At 34.2% G+C, this 16181-nt stretch overlaps 1 protein-coding gene across 3 annotated transcripts in view; it reads right to left on the bottom strand.

Moving 5' to 3' along the window:
- The window catches only part of TANK (TRAF family member-associated NFKB activator), an 89604-nt gene that overhangs the window by 29423 nt on the left and 44000 nt on the right, over positions 1-16181 (bottom strand). For all 3 annotated transcript variants that reach the window (XM_008573162.1, XM_008573161.1, XM_008573160.1), the window contains exons 3-4: positions 3105-3213; positions 1911-2029 (exon numbers count right to left, since the gene is read on the bottom strand). In XM_008573162.1, coding sequence (XP_008571384.1) covers positions 1911-2029; positions 3105-3213 — 228 coding nt within the window. The remainder of the gene's footprint in view (positions 1-1910; positions 2030-3104; positions 3214-16181) is intronic.

Genomic DNA, 16181 nt, shown 5'->3' with positions numbered 1-16181 from the left:
AATTTTGAGAACTTTTCCTATAAATACGAATTTTAGAATGAAAAGTTGTGTATAGTATTATAGAGAAATCTCTATAGTTCATATTTTTTTATTCAAAACCATTATTTATTTGAATCATTGCTTTCTTTACCCTATTTCAATTTCCTTTTATTCTAACCAACGTTATTTTCAAAAATACCTTCTATATATGTTGAACCAAAGATATCCTATGACCTTCAAAGAAATGCTATAAATGGAAAATAAAAATTTTGATTATAAAAATTAATAGTAATGGCATATAAATCAGCATTTATATTAATTCTGTGATTTTATAATGTACCATAAAAGGCCTAATAACAAAACTGTATTCCAAAAGTCAAAATCACTTTTTCTGAAATTCCTCTTTTGCAGAATAAACCTAAACATATTCCAATGTCATGGCTTCTTGTGTTTATTAGTCAGTATTTTTAGATAAGTGGAAATTGAAATAGGGTAAAGAAAGCAATGATTCAAATAAATAATGGTTTTGAATAAAAAAATATGAACTATAGAGATTTCTCTATAATACTATACACAACTTTTCATTCTAAAATTCGTATTTATAGGAAAAGTTCTCAAAATTGGATTTCTCAGACTTGATGTTAAATAATAAGTTAAGCCAGTTACAAGATTAGTAATTGAATACCCCTGACAAACAAAGCTGAAATTGCCAACCTTATTTAGCAGGAAAGAAAGAAATATAGTACTCTCGACTTAATTGATCTTATTGATACTAAGAGTCTTTCCTTGTTATGAGTTCCTATTTTATTCAAAAGATATATCATCCCACTAAAACTCAACTCATTTAAAAAATCTTTTTCAAATTTATAAAGTTTCAGTGATTCAGGAAAACATGGAGAATAATATAATATACATCTATATGCCCACTACCCTAATTTAACAACTGTTAACATTTTGCCATACTTGCTTCAGATCTTTTATATATATATATATATAAAAGAAAAGTTGCAGATACAACTGAAGCCTCCTTTATTCCCTTCCCTGATCACAGTCTCCTCTCTCTCCAACTCTAGAGGCCATCATTTTTCTAAAGATGTATACCTTTTCTGTCCATGTTTTTATACTTTTACTACATATTTGTGTTTTCACAAACATTAATGGAGTTATGTTTTATATGTTTGAACAATTACATAAATTATTCCCATTTTATCATTTTGTAATTTCCAGTTTTTACTCAACATTGCTTTTGAAATATAAGTATACTGATATAAAAATATAGTTTATTTTAATTTTCCTACAGTGTTTCTAAAGACGTATTATTCTGCTACTAATGGATGCTTAAGATGTTTCTAACAAATGTGGCATGAACTTCCTCCTATATATATATATACTAATCCTTTCTATATTGCTTCCATAAAGACTGTTGTTTAAGCTGGTTAGCTGCATTTTTTTTTTTTCTAAACTAAGCAAGGCAATTGAAGAAAAAGCTAGAAAGCTATTTTCTAATCTAGAATCATCTGTGTCTTCCTACCTACCTTAGTTTCATCCCTTTGTTTTATTTCTTTGTTAAATGCTTGTGCTACAGAAAAAAGAATACTAAGAAATGTGCAACCTGAGCCTTTATTTTACTTGGAAATAGTTCTATTTAGGAACATCTAAGTCATATATTTGTACGGAATTTCTGTTTAGAAATTCCAGTGGTAGATCATTTCAGGAAAATAAAACGAGGAAAATGTGTTAAGTATCAGCTTCTGAATGTTGCTTTTTGCAGAAGCACTGTTAGGGGTTAAAAAGAATCTTGTCCACTTTCTCCCTGTGTCCTGCCCACCCAAATTGCGATAGAAGATTAACAAAATAATTTAGGAAGGCTGTGGAACCTGATTTGTCATTCCTTATTTCCTTTATGTAATGAATCTGACAGTACAGTCTACCTTTGGTTGTTTTTCTCTCAGTATTCCTGATTTCACTTTATCGTGTAGCTGATCAATGGTCAAATTATTCTTCCATGTTTCACCGTCTTCTAGCAGAGGAACACAGGCATAACTGTTATCTGCAAGACAAAAATCTCTTGGACATCAGTAGGAACCTTTTATTTTTGGTTCCATCTCAAAAAGCAGAAGCAATACAAACCAAAACCATAATTTTAAAAGTATCGATTTTAAGCTATAAGCTTTAAAACATTCTTTAGATAATAGTTGCTTTGACAAGTTGCCCATTTAGATTTTTTCCTTCCCACTAAACAAACAAAACCTCTATACTCCCAAAGTCATGGTAAGTAAAATATGTAGAATTTAGAAAACTAGAAATATGCCTGTTGCATCTTAATGTCAGTAACAATTAAGCTTTTATATAAGTTATATTTTCATGTATGCATTTCTTATTTAAGATAGTTATTTACATAAATACTCCATGCTTATTACAGGAAAATGGATACATGCCAAAAAACAATAAAAAATAAAAGCTACCAACAACTTTTATCACCTGTGAATCATTCCTGTTAATATTCTGGTTTATATTCTATCAGAGTTTTTCTTTTCTATACATATAAATTCACAAAAGAATCATTTTTTCCCCCTGCAGAAATGAAGTAACATTTTATATATTTTTCTATCTTACTCTGGTCACTTTGCTAAATATCATGAACATATTTCTTGTAAGTTAACATCTATTATCACCACTTCCTTTGCTACACAGCTGTTCATACAGATCACTGTAACTTAACTGTGGATATTTCTTTGTTTCTAGTTTTTCATTATTAGAAATTATACTGTGATGCACATCCTTGCATATATACCTTTGAGTACTTAAACAACTATTTTCTTAAGACTTAAATTATTGGTCCAAAAGGCAAAGACATTTTAAAAAGCTTTTGATTTTTATTGGTAAATTGCCTTCTTGAAAGTTTTATCAACTTAGAGTTTCACCATATAGCATATGTGAGAGTCCATTTTCCCATATCCCACAAGTGTTCATATATATAACATAATGTACAACTGCACACCATAGTTATTACTAATAATATCAGAACTATTGAGAAACGAAGAAATAAAATAGAAAAACTCAACTTCCACCTTTCTCTTCTCCAAGGGGTTCAAGAAATACATAAAAAATTAACATAAACATACCTCGACTGGAATTCACAAGAAGTAACTGTGATTTTAGCTCATCAATAATACTTTGTTGAAGTGACAGCTGTTTCTCTTGCTCACGTATTCTCTGCTCATAGTTCTCAGTCTGCTGACATAAAAACCAGTTAGCCTGATATTTACTGACAGACATGAACATACATTTATTGCCCATTAATAATGATAAATAAATATGAGTTGTCTATATTGCCATTTCCCAGGTATTGAGTATTTGTTTATGAAATACAAACTGGCTCCAGGAATATATTTGTAATTACTACAAACAGAAGTGATTTAAAACATTTAAAGCACTGTAAAATTTTTAAAAAATCATCTTATTTAAAGAAATTTCAGACAAGAGTTCAACATATGAGTTCTTGGTCTCTCAGTTAGGATAACAGTTGTAATTTAATTATTAATGATAACAAAGAAAAAAGAATGAATAATAAAACAGATGCTACAGTGAAGTTATTCTTTAAAAATAAAACTTAAAAAAATTAAGATTTCATGTCTTTCAAATAAACACACTTCTGAATTGATTTTTAGAGTACAAAAACACAGAGATATAACTAAGACATTATGAAAATCAGAGGGACAAACACAAATTATAAAATTATACTGACAAGAAACTTCTAAGTTTTAAGAAGTCAAGAGAACACCATGCTTAATCTTTAGTGTATTATTTTAAATACTGTAATTTCCTTTATTTTTAATCCACTTTTTCCATTTTATTGCAATAGTCATGAGAATTAAGTAATGAAAAAAGACACAAGTCTATATTAGTGAATAAAGATGCTGCAAATCTCCAAGCAATCTGAAAATGTCATATCACAATTATCAAATTAGTATAGTCTTAAAAATATATCACCAAAATATAATAGAGAATTCTTTACCAATATCTATCTCTGGAGGAACAAATGAAGAAACGACTAAACTGTAAATTCCTTGAAATATGAAATAGGGTCATAGTAATATCAGAAAGTCCTTCAGTAGATACTAGATATTTGATTTTAAATTGTCTCTTAATCAAAGCTCAAAATTAGTGAAGCGCTATTATTTTCAGAGTCTAATAAGCCTAAAGTCCTTCTTAAGTACACAGTTATTCCTTGATTCTCAAATATAACTGACCTTAACAAATTAAAGCAAAATACCACATTTTTTCCCAAATAAATGGTGAATTTTAATAAGCAATACACTTCAAACATGAATAATTGACAGAGTTGATAAGTAACCCAAGAGGTGTGCTGCCTTTGCACGCTGCCTGAGGGCAGTCTTACACAACCTGACATTCCCTGTAGAACTCAGTGAAGTAACATAGTCACAGATGTTCAGTATATGCTTATTGAAAAAAAATAAAGGAAATAAAGAATCCAAGTAGATTTTATTTTTATGAACAGAAGAATGAACCTTGTGAGTCTCTCTGGACCATAACGTCTAATAAATATGAGTGTCAGAACTGGTCATTAGATACACAAGTCTAGTCCAGGGCCAGGTTTCCTAGGTCAAGACATCTTATTCCTATATAAATTCGAATCCAAGAGCCCCAGAAAGAGTGGATAAGTTGACTGAAAGAAGGATCCAACCATCCATAGCAAATTCTTAATACTTTAGATTTATCTGGGCTACCCTGAGCTACCCAGGCTAAAGAATCAGCAAACATTTTACAGCCTTCTATGTTTACTTCTGTATATTTAGAATTTTCTACAGAGAATTCAAAGTTCTTTAAAAATAGCAATCAGTAATTACCTATTCTTTCACTATATTTTGATAAGCATATACATTCTACTGTCCAGATATTAAGTAAACAGTACAAAAATCTTAGCAAGTTGGAGATAGGCCCAGAATAAATGTCTAAGTTATTCAAGCCTCAGCCCATTCTTCATCTACCATGGTCCCCGCCCCTCCACCTTAATTAAGAAGACAAATGACCATATATTTTCTTTTAAAACAAACTCAGAAAATTTCTGCCAGTTAATTTTCATCTTCTGCTCTCTGGCTTAAGAACATACATTAGCATATCCACATATAACATATTACAATAAATGAATAATGCTGAAAATATATTCAATAGCTGGAAAAATTAATAGATCAATGGCTATTTCAAGCTGAAGTTTTGAACTATTTCTTAAACCACTTAATAAAGTATTATAAAGCTCAAATTCTGTAATAATTTTAAAAACTGATCCTCTGGAAGTACAGCAGGAGAAATAGAATAGCACTTGTCCACATTCTCCCACCACACTTTTCACATACTTAGATTACACCAGTTATAGAACTATAGCCTAATTTTCTATAAGTCTGATTGCCCTCTTGATTATGAACTCAAGGGCAGAGACTATTTCCTCCTGATATCTCCAGAATATCACAGAGTGCCTGACACACATTGAGATGCTCAGTAAATGTTAGTTGAATAAATAAACTAATAAAGTTGATAAAGAAATATCAGAAAAATAGACATGCCTTCAGAAGTAAACTGAAGGAATTAAGAAATGGCTTTGTCTATATTTCTGTAAGGGAAACAGAAAAACTGGAAACAAGGTCAGCAGGTGAATAAGACAAAGGGAAATTAAGGTTGGGAAAATGGATGCAAAAGATAGCAACATTTGAAGGTTTTTTTTGGAAAAAAAATGAAAGCTTATACTGTTAAAAAAAAAGGGTTGTGATTTGAGAAGAGAAAATACATATTTAGAAAAGAGTATAAAGAGTTTGATCACAGGCTATGGAGACAGAAAGTCCAGAAAAGGATTTTATATCAAGTTAAGAAATAACCAGTAGAATTTAGTTTATTTGCAATGTTTGGAAACTAAATGAACAAGTTTTTTTTCTTTTTATTAATTTTTTTTGTTCACTGAACAGATCTTAATGAATTTATAACCTGGAAAGTCCTTTTGAAAGGTCAGATAATTGTTGCATGGCCACAGGATTTTTCTTAAAAAAAAAAAAAAAAATACAATTACAAACCAAGTGCATTCCAGCACTATCAAAGACCCCACAAAACAGAAAAATCACTAACAACCACATTGAAAATGTACAACAGCAATGTCTTGTCAACACTTCTGTACAGAGCACAGACATGACAGCTAAAACAGACAGAAGAGAAGATGCTTTTGACAGCCAGTGTGTGTGAATGATTCTTTTGAGTCAGATGGCAGCAACAAGTTACCAACTAGGAGATCTGCATGACAACTAACCATCCATCTGTATCAAACACCATCTGGCCAAGATGACTCTGGCTTCTGTGTATTTGACACTCCTTCCAATACCAAAGACTAGCAAAACAAGTGATCTACCAGTATCTAAAGAGATAAACAGGTACTCAGATACTTGTGACATAAGGTACTTTGTATTCTTTCCCAATGTGCAAAAGCAAAACTTATACAATGGTGATCAAATATATACACATCTTCAATTTATTAAAAATGGTTGTCCATACATACTCTTGACTATCATAAATGAAGCAAAAAACTTATCTTAAGAATTGCCCTTTTATCCAGACAAAATTTCAAACCTTCTTCAAAACCAAGGCAGCACATTTCCTATAATTTTAGACATATAACTGTTCAAGTTTTCATGAATTTCATAAATATTAAAATAGAGCTCCATAAATTGAATGTTTTTCCTTTTACTGACAATGAACATTCTCTTATTTCCTACACATGGAAAAAAAAGGTCACGTGTCCTTAAGTCATCTATAATACTCTAAACAGTTCAAACATTATTTCTTCTCATCCTCAAGAACTAATCTCAACATTCTGAAAAATACCATTACTTTCCTCCAACAATTTATTAAGAAATTTAATAAATGTTGAATGGATTAAAGAAATAATCTCAATTTAAAAACATTTCAAACTGTTCCAAGACTAACAAAGAGAACAAAAGCTTTATTGAAGCCTTTGCTTGGCTACCACAAATGCTCTCAATAAGAAGCTCCACAGTTCAAGAAGAAAGAATTAAATATTAACTATCAACAAAGAGAACAAAAGCTTTATTGAAGCCTTTGCTTGGCTACCACAAATGCTCTCAATAAGGAGCTCCACAGTTCAAGAAGAAAGAATTAAATATTAACTATTCCAATACATAGCACTTTAGACACGAACTTATTGATTTAGACACAATCTAGTTAAAGTTCATTCTGAAATTCTGGTGAGCTAAGCATCAACCTCAGTTTTAAGTTTTAAAGAAAAAGTATGAGGTAATAGGACTAGCAATTCAGAGACCCTTGCTTACACAACTCTTTCTTCAACCATTCTCTGCCTACTAGGTTATAAGCCCCTCACACCCCCACCCTCCAGATACCAAAATTTATCTGGGAGATCTGTAGTTTGACAGATTAGATTACCAATCTAATTATCTACAACAAGGGTTGTAGATAATTAACTTCAAAAAGCTAATGGAAAAATAGAATCAAAAGATAATGTTAATCCATGAACTTTTTGAAGACCCCTCATATTAGGTAACAGTGCTGCAACCAATTTCTCAGCATGCCAAATGTTAAACTTTGACAAACTATTTTTATTTTACAATCCTGTATTTTGGTCCTGACTAGTTTACTTGCCTGTTTGAGACTTTGGTTTCTTTCTCTTTGAAATGAAAATAATATTTACCTGAAGGACTGAAGGAGACAGCATATGTATTTGTCCCACAATAAGCTCTTTGAAAATGTAGTTCCTTTCCTTTAATAATGAGCAAGGTATCTACATAAATATCTGCAGCCATGGAAGCAGATCACTGCAGTGTCCCCATCAGGGTAATGCCTAGTGGAGCCTTGGGGTCAGGGCCACTGCAGATTCCCCACTAGGGCAATGCCCAGCAGAACCATGGTGTTGGGGCCACCAGAGAGAGCCCCCACAAAGGCAATGCTTAGTGGAGTTATGGGGACAGGGCTGCCCACAAGATCCCAGACAGCCACCAGTATGCAATACCAGCCTGGGAGAGCCAAATGCATGTGACTCCAGCACATGAGAGCTGCAGGCAGCAAAGCCATGGTTGCTGGGTTGCCTGAAGCCTTCAGAGTCCAATTCCCACCCCAGTGTGTCCAAAAGACAGGACATGGAGTCAAAGATTATTCTTAAGCCTCAAGATTTAGTGTTTGTCCTGCTGGGTTTTGAATTTGGTTGGAAGCTGTAATACCTTTCTTTTTTCTTTTTGCTCCCTTTTGGAACAGGAATACCTATCCTACGCCTGTCCTTCCACTGTATTTTGGAAGCACATAACCTGTTTGATTTCACATGTTCATGACTGGACAGCAATTTGCCTCAGGATGAACTGTACCTTGAGTTTCATCCATAATAGATTTAGATGATACTTAGATGAGACTTTGGACTTAGATTTTAAAGCTGATGCTGAAATGAGTTAAGACTTTTGGGGCTTTAGGGATGGAATGAATATATGTAACATACATGTATCTCCTCTCTTTGTCTTCCATTCCCCCTCAGGGGTAACTACTATTGATATTTTGGTATATACCTTTTCAGGTCTTTTGTATACATGTATGCATGTGTATCTTATTTTTTTAAGAATGAGAACTGTTCTGCAACCAAATTTTTCAACTCAGAAACACATTACCATCGTGTGATCATTTCATTGAATACTTAATATGTATCAAAATCAGCTTTATTTTCTTTATCTTATTTCTCCTTAAACTAACCTTCTGAAGACATCATTTGCACATTTTACAGATGAGAAAACTGAAACTCAAAGAAGTACAAAATAATTTTCTCAAGGTTTCCCAGTAGGTAGTACAGCTGTGGTTTGCCTGACCATAAAACCCAAGCCCCTAATAATAAACACTATGCCATATTATGTGAATACATCTAGCTCTCTCAAAGCCCTTTTTTTTTGCTATGTACTCTCCTAATCCATGTCAGTGTCAGCCTATGTGCGTGCCAGTGACTCAAATTTCTCTTCTAGATCAGACCTCTTCTCTGAACTCTGGATCAATGTGGCCGATTGCTACTGGGAAAGCACTTCCAATTTTACATACTCAAAACTGATGTTATCCCTCCAACTGCCACTCCCTCTCACACCTCTCCCCCGCCCAAATCTGGTCCTATTCTAGTATTCCTTTTCTCTGTGTACTGCACCACTGTCTATCCAGAAAGCCATAAAAATCTTTGACATCAACTTGTTATACAGCCAATCCATTACCAAGTGTCAACTTTAACCTTAAATATCTCTCAAATCTATCTTTTTTTTCCATATCCAATGCATCCATCATAGTTTAAGCCATCACAATCTCAATAGACTACAACAGCCTAACTGCTCTTCCTAACTTTATCAGCCAATCCATTCTCTGTACTATAGCCATTGTGTTCTTTCCAAAATGCAAATCTAATCATATCACCCCATTCTTTCCTCCTACTCCTCACCCCCTCCCTCCAAAGACAAAATGAAAAAACAAAAAAACCCTTAAATGGCCTCTTATTGCTCTTAGAATAAAGAACCTGTTATAAAAATTGTGACTCTAACCCATATTATTGCCTATGTAGCTTTAGCCTGCACAAATTGTAACAGAGAAAACTTTAACCTAACCTACACAAATTATTCATGTAAGCACTTACTAACGAGAAAAACATATCTAAAGGTATTTTAAGTAAAGCAGCTTTTTAGAGGTCAAAGCAGAACTAGACACACATTCCAGGGGCCAGCCGGTCTCAAGGACTAACCAGCCCTCTTATCTTCAGGACACCTGGCAGAGCCCAAGTGATTAAAAAAATTGAACAGTCCCTTATCGGGGGAGGCTAGCCTGTTAAGCCTGACCATGGAAAAAAAAAAAAAAGAAAAAGTCTTTGTCCAAAGAAAGTGTATAAAAACTCTCATGTCAAGGAGCTCGGGGCCGCTTATGAAAAAGGTGACCCAGCATATGCTGGGGGGGCACCTCTTGCTTAAATTGCAGCGATCTCTTGTCTTGTGGTCTCTGTGAGGCGAGTCACTTCAGCGTGTAGGATTTGTGCCCAGGGCACGGATCTTACAAACCAACCAAAAGTCCGTAATATGGCCTCTAAGTCTCTACATAGTCTCGCCTCTGACTATTCTCATTGTACTACCTCCCTCTTACTTTCAGTTATTTTAGGCCAATGGGTGCTTATAATGCTGGTCCTTGTACTTGGAAAGCCCCCCAACTTTGTCCTTTCAAAAATCACTTCATAAAATCATCTTTTCTGACCGCCTAGATTAAGTCAAGTCCACAGTAGATTTTCTAATAGCAGTTTCCCTTTCTTTTTGATACTTAGAGTTTAAAACTACATTTGTGAGACTATTTGATCAGTCTCTGCTTTGCTAGACTGTGCCACCATTCCATGAAGCATGGAGCATGTCTGCTTGCTATTCATAGTAGATCCAGTACTTAGTGCAAATCCTGATACATAGTACAAGCTCAGTATATTTTTGAATGAATATCATAATTGAAACACTCATTATTAACAGATCTCCTTGATCATATATCCTACATACCTGTGACAAACTTTTAATAGGGCATATTAAAAATAAAAACCTGGGGGCCGGCCCGGTGGTGCACTGCGCTAGTGCGCCGCTTGGGAAGCGCGGCGGCGCTCCCGCCGAGGGTTCGGATCCCACATACAGACCGGTTCCTGCTCACTGGCTGAGCGAGGCGCGGGGGCAACACCGAGGGTTGTGATCCCGTTGCCGGTCCCAGTCCGGTACGGGGGCGACACTGAGGGTTGCGATCCGTTGCCGGACACGGAAAAAAGACAAAAAAAATAAAAAAATAAAAAAAAATAAAATAAAATAAAAACCTGGAGGAAAAGACACAAATATTTTAAATTCTGATGGTAGGAGAACAAGTCTATGGCAAAGTACTGACAATGTACTATAAGAAGAAATAAGGCTTTAGTCAGAAATGACTAGAAGCACCTTCACTCTAATACCAGTAACTTCAATAGGAAAAAAAACAGAATGAACTGCTTTATCCCCATTGACACTTTATACAGAGTATACACGTTGTTGGGCAACAGAGGAATGAAAGAAGGGTGGTAAATAATAATGAGGCCATTTACATCTTAAGTGAAAGTGAAGGTACTTTTTAAAAAAAGTATTACCTACAATGAAGTATTTTATGTCTTCATGCAAACCTTTAAAACACAATTTTAGAGGTAACATAAGCCTGAGGCTACTAAGGCTTTACATTTTATATAGGTCAAAACAAGCTTTTGAATAACGTAATCTGACAACAAAACAGTCCTTATCATTTTGCATTTATTGTCAGATGTTAGAGAGGATTATTTATGATAAAAAGACAGAGCACAATCAAATTGAGACTTATTTGAAGCCTTCACCTCAGCTTCATTGGTTAGTCAATAAAGCTCTTTGCTTAGCAATTTGGATTGCTAAGATACTGATGTATCTTTTGTCTTTATCAGTACAAAGAAAGAGCAATTTATAGCATAACATGAATTTTTTTTGTCTTTTTTCGTGACCGGTAAGGGGATCGCAACCCTTGGCTTGGTGTCGCCCGCACTGCGCTCAGCCAGTGAGCGCACCGGCCAGTCCTATATAGGATCTGAACCCGCGGTGGGAGCATCGCTGCGCTCCCAGCACTGCACTCTCCCGAGTGCGCCACGGGGCCGGCCCATAACATGAATTATTTTAAAATTAAGGAGATTGCTTCTTTTCTATAGGACTGACAATTTTTATCTTTAATTAGACTGGGCAAGAAGAGACAAATAAGTTATATTTCATATTTTTCTTAACAAGGAGGTTTATATTTTCTGATTATAAAATGCAAAGGATCATGGGATAAGCAGGACAGGCCAGCTGCAGGAAGTTTTCCATAACCTAATCACTTATGAATATGGTAAACTGACTTGGAAATGAGAATGTTTTAAAATTTTCAGATGTTTTTATTATTTTACTACTGATTCTCCTCTGTGTTTTTTTGGCCTTTTCAAGGCCGGCCGCACCGTGCTCAGCCAGTGAGCGCACCAGCCATCCCTATATAGGATCTGAACCCGCGGTGGGAGCATCGCTGCGCTCCCAGCACTGCACTCTCCCGAGTGCGCCACGGGGCCGGCCCATAACATGAATTATTTTAAAATTAAGGAGATTGCTTCTTTTCTATAGGACTGACAATTTTTATCTTTAATTAGACTGGGCAAGAAGAGACAAATAAGTTATATTTCATATTTTTCTTAACAAGGAGGTTTATATTTTCTGATTATAAAATGCAAAGGATCATGGGATAAGCAGGACAGGCCAGCTGCAGGAAGTTTTCCATAACCTAATCACTTATGAATATGGTAAACTGACTTGGAAATGAGAATGTTTTAAAATTTTCAGATGTTTTTATTATTTTACTACTGATTCTCCTCTGGGAAAGATGGTCAAAGAAGCAATAGAGGTTACTTAAGTCTTTGATAAATATATTTGGTTTCTCTCACAGAACAGTGTCAGAAATTAATGACAAGCACTGGGTATGAGTAAAAGAATTGATTAAGTATTTAATTCCACATCATGGAATCTTAAGGTATTTCAAACTCTCCAGGTAACTTTAGCTTACTCAGCCAAAAGGTGTGGCAAGGACTATTATCCCATATTTCTCTTAGTAATATGGAGTTTTAGCTGGGCATATGGTCAGCCAGCTAGAGAATGGATATATTTACCAGCCTTTCTCACTACTAAGTGTGACCATGTGACTAGGTTCTGACTAATAGGGTGTGAACAAAAGCAATTTGTACAAATTCTGGACATCATCATTAAAAGAAACCTGTCTGATCTTCATTTCTCTCCCCCTTCTCACTGGCAGGGAAATGATAACAAGTGGAGCAGCCACTGTGATTCTAGAGAGGAAAACCATATTTTAAGGATGGTAGAGAGCTGCCTTGTTAGCACTGTTCTACTCACCTCTGGACTGTTACATATGAGAGAAGTTAATTTCTACATTATTTAAGTACTGTATTTCTTGATGTCTTTTTAACAGCAGCTTATCCTATCAAATAACTAAATTCAGGGGCCGAGCCAACTCTACCACCCTATATACTACACAATAAATAACAATCTTTTCTTATTCTGTAAATATATTAAAAGTTGTCTATGTCAGAAGCTACTGTGATTAAAAGATCCCTCTACTTTGGAATGGACAGAAGATCTCTTAGTGTGGTTACATATAAATGTTTACACAGGGCAAGAAATAGAATAAGCAATATTAGACTGTGAACTCTTTAATTATACACTGTGCATTTTATCTATCTTTAAATATCTAGCATTTATGATGTATCTGGCTAATCATAAATTGTAGAATGAATGAATGAAATATTAATAGCAAGCTTTATATCCTAGCCTCTTTTTATAAGAGAAGATATATAAATCACGAAGTAAGGATTCATCCAAGAAGAGAGGAGACTACATAAAGTTATTCATAGCAAGGGGAAGAAAACAGTTTGAAAACCTGGAATGAGGTATGATTTAGCTAGGTTAGTGTAATAATTACAGACTTTGGGCTCCGATAAATCTAGTTTCAGTATAGATTCTACCACCTAGGTTGGAAAAGTAACATTTCTTAGTCTCAGTCTCTTCATTTGAAAGTAGGGGTAACAACACCTACTTTGTGGGGCTGTGAGGATTTACATGTGAAAAATATGCTCATTCATTAAATGTTAACTCTCCTTTCTGCTTTATGAAGTAATATGAATTTAAGGATTGAAGGAGAGAAGATGACTGGTTCAGTTTATCTGAGACTGGTACACTGGTTCCATGTATATGATATTTTAGTATGGTCTAGAATGAAGCTTTTACCAGAAGGCTAAGCTAAAAACAGTCATGTTTTCTCAAAGACTAGAGGTTCTAAGAGAACGATTTAATGGCATGGTGGCAGGAGAGCCTAGGTATAATAATGGAAAATCTGGTATAGAACTGAAAGAGAAAAACACTTCTTAGAGGTCAGGGAAAGTAAATATATTTATAAGTATATACACTACTTGAAAGTAAACAGTAGGACACTAAAAGTAGTATAAGAAGTCATCCTTCAAAATTTATGTGCAGTAAATTTAGGATAAATAGAAGGCAGTATTATTCCATACAGCAGCTTATAAAACTCATTCTCCCTTGAAATGGTACAGGTGAGAAAAAACGGATATATAAGTTCAAGTATGAATATTCAGTTTAATGTACCTTTCAAGTGGCAGTGAGACATATGGGTTTAGAGTTCAGAGGGCAGGTCTGAATTAGGGAGATAAATTTAGAAGTCACTATCACAGATATCTGAAGCCACAGCAGATGAGAAGGCTCATATAAGAATATAAAGTAAGAAGAAAAGAAAGCCTTGAAGAAGTCTAACACTTAGCAGCCTGGTAGTAAAGAATGAACCTGCAAAGGAGATTAAGAAAGTGGGGCCCAAAAGGGAAGAAGAAAATCATATACAGTATCTTGAATGTTAAAGAAAAATACTATTTTAAGAAGGGAGAGTAGTACAAGGAACGTTGTCAAGCCATTAATGGAATGAGGTAGTTCTATGTGTACAAACCTGAAAGACTACTGATGATTTCTGGCAAAGTATTTATAAACATGAAATTTGTGGTCAAACAGATTTTTCAAATTCTAGTTCTACTAGTTCTACTACTTACTAGTAATGTGAACATGGGCAAGTTATTTCGCCTCTCTGTACTTCACTTTCCTCATCTGAAAAATGTAAATAGTACTTCTTCATAAGATTGGTATAAGATTAAATTAGATGACTGTAAAGCTCTTTGGCGTATAGAAGCTTCAATAAATCTTAGTGATGATAATGACACTTAAAAACTTTTTCAGATTAGCATGATTCCATTTTTGAAAAAAAAAAAAGATTTATATACTCTGAAAGGATGTATACCAAATTGCTAACAATGGCTAGCCCTGGAGAGTGAGAGAGAGGACTATCACTTTATATTCTGTACATCTTGAATTATTTACTTTTTAAAAAATAAGGATGTGCTGCTTTTGTAATTTAAGCCAATGATATAATGCTCTTTAATGGATATAGCACACTGACTTCTCAAAAAGAAATTTGTGAGTCTTAAATTGCAATGAACTAGGAGAAACACTGAGAGAAGAGCTGGCTTGGAGTATGAACAGCTAAGGAGTAAAAGGCTGGTTAATTTGTACGAACTGATGAATGACAAATGATATCAATAAAGCATGGCCAATAAAAGAATCTAGGCTAGATCAATTCTTTTTTTAATAGATTTTTTAAAATTGTGATAAAATATCCATAACATAAAATTTACCATTTTTAACCATTTTTAAGTGTACAGTTCTATGGCATTAAATAAACTGACACTGTTGTTAAATGCATTGCCAAATCCAATGTCATGAAGCTTTCCCACTAAGATTTCTTCTAAGGCTTTTATAGTTAATGTATACATTTACAGCTATACATTTCTCTGTTAGCACTGCTACCACATCATAGAAGTTTTGGTTGGTTGTATTTACATTTTCATTTGTCTCAAGATATTTTCTAATTTTGCTTGTGATTTCTTCTTTGACCCACTGGTTGTTTAAGAGTATGTTGTTTAATTTGCACATATTAGTGAATTTCCCAGTCGTATCTTTTCTGTTGATTTTTAGTTTTGTTCCATTGTGACTGGAAAAGATACCTTGCATAATTTCAATTTCATTAAATTTACCAAATCATTTTTAATGGCCTAATATATGGTCTATCCTGGAGTATGTTCAATGTGCCCCTGAGAAAAATGTATACTCTGTTGTTGTTAGGTGGAGTGTTCTGTGTATGTCTGTTAGATCCAATTGGACTATAATGTTATTCAAGTCCTCTATTTCCTTGTTGATCTTTTTCTGGTTGTTCTATTGTTAAAAGTGCTACTATTATTGTAGAGCTGTATATTCAGCTCCCTTCAATAGTGTCAGTGTTTGCTTCATATACTTTGGCGCTGTGATGTATGATACATATATAATTGAATCTGTATGATGAACTGTTCTCTCTGGTCCTAAGAGGAATGGGTGTTTTTCCTCTTATTCACAATCAATTGCTTAACCTATATTCTGAATCTACAGAGGTCAACTGGCTGGCCTTCTTTACTTCCTCTTACTATCCCTTCTGTCCTTAAAATATATGAGCACCTATCTATG

This window comes from Galeopterus variegatus, unplaced genomic scaffold (genome assembly GCF_000696425.1).
Source record: "Galeopterus variegatus unplaced genomic scaffold, G_variegatus-3.0.2 Scaffold883, whole genome shotgun sequence".
NCBI classification, from domain to species: domain Eukaryota; kingdom Metazoa; phylum Chordata; class Mammalia; order Dermoptera; family Cynocephalidae; genus Galeopterus; species Galeopterus variegatus.
The sequence above is the reverse complement of the archived record's forward strand: the minus strand, read 5'-3'. Positions and strand labels throughout refer to the sequence as shown.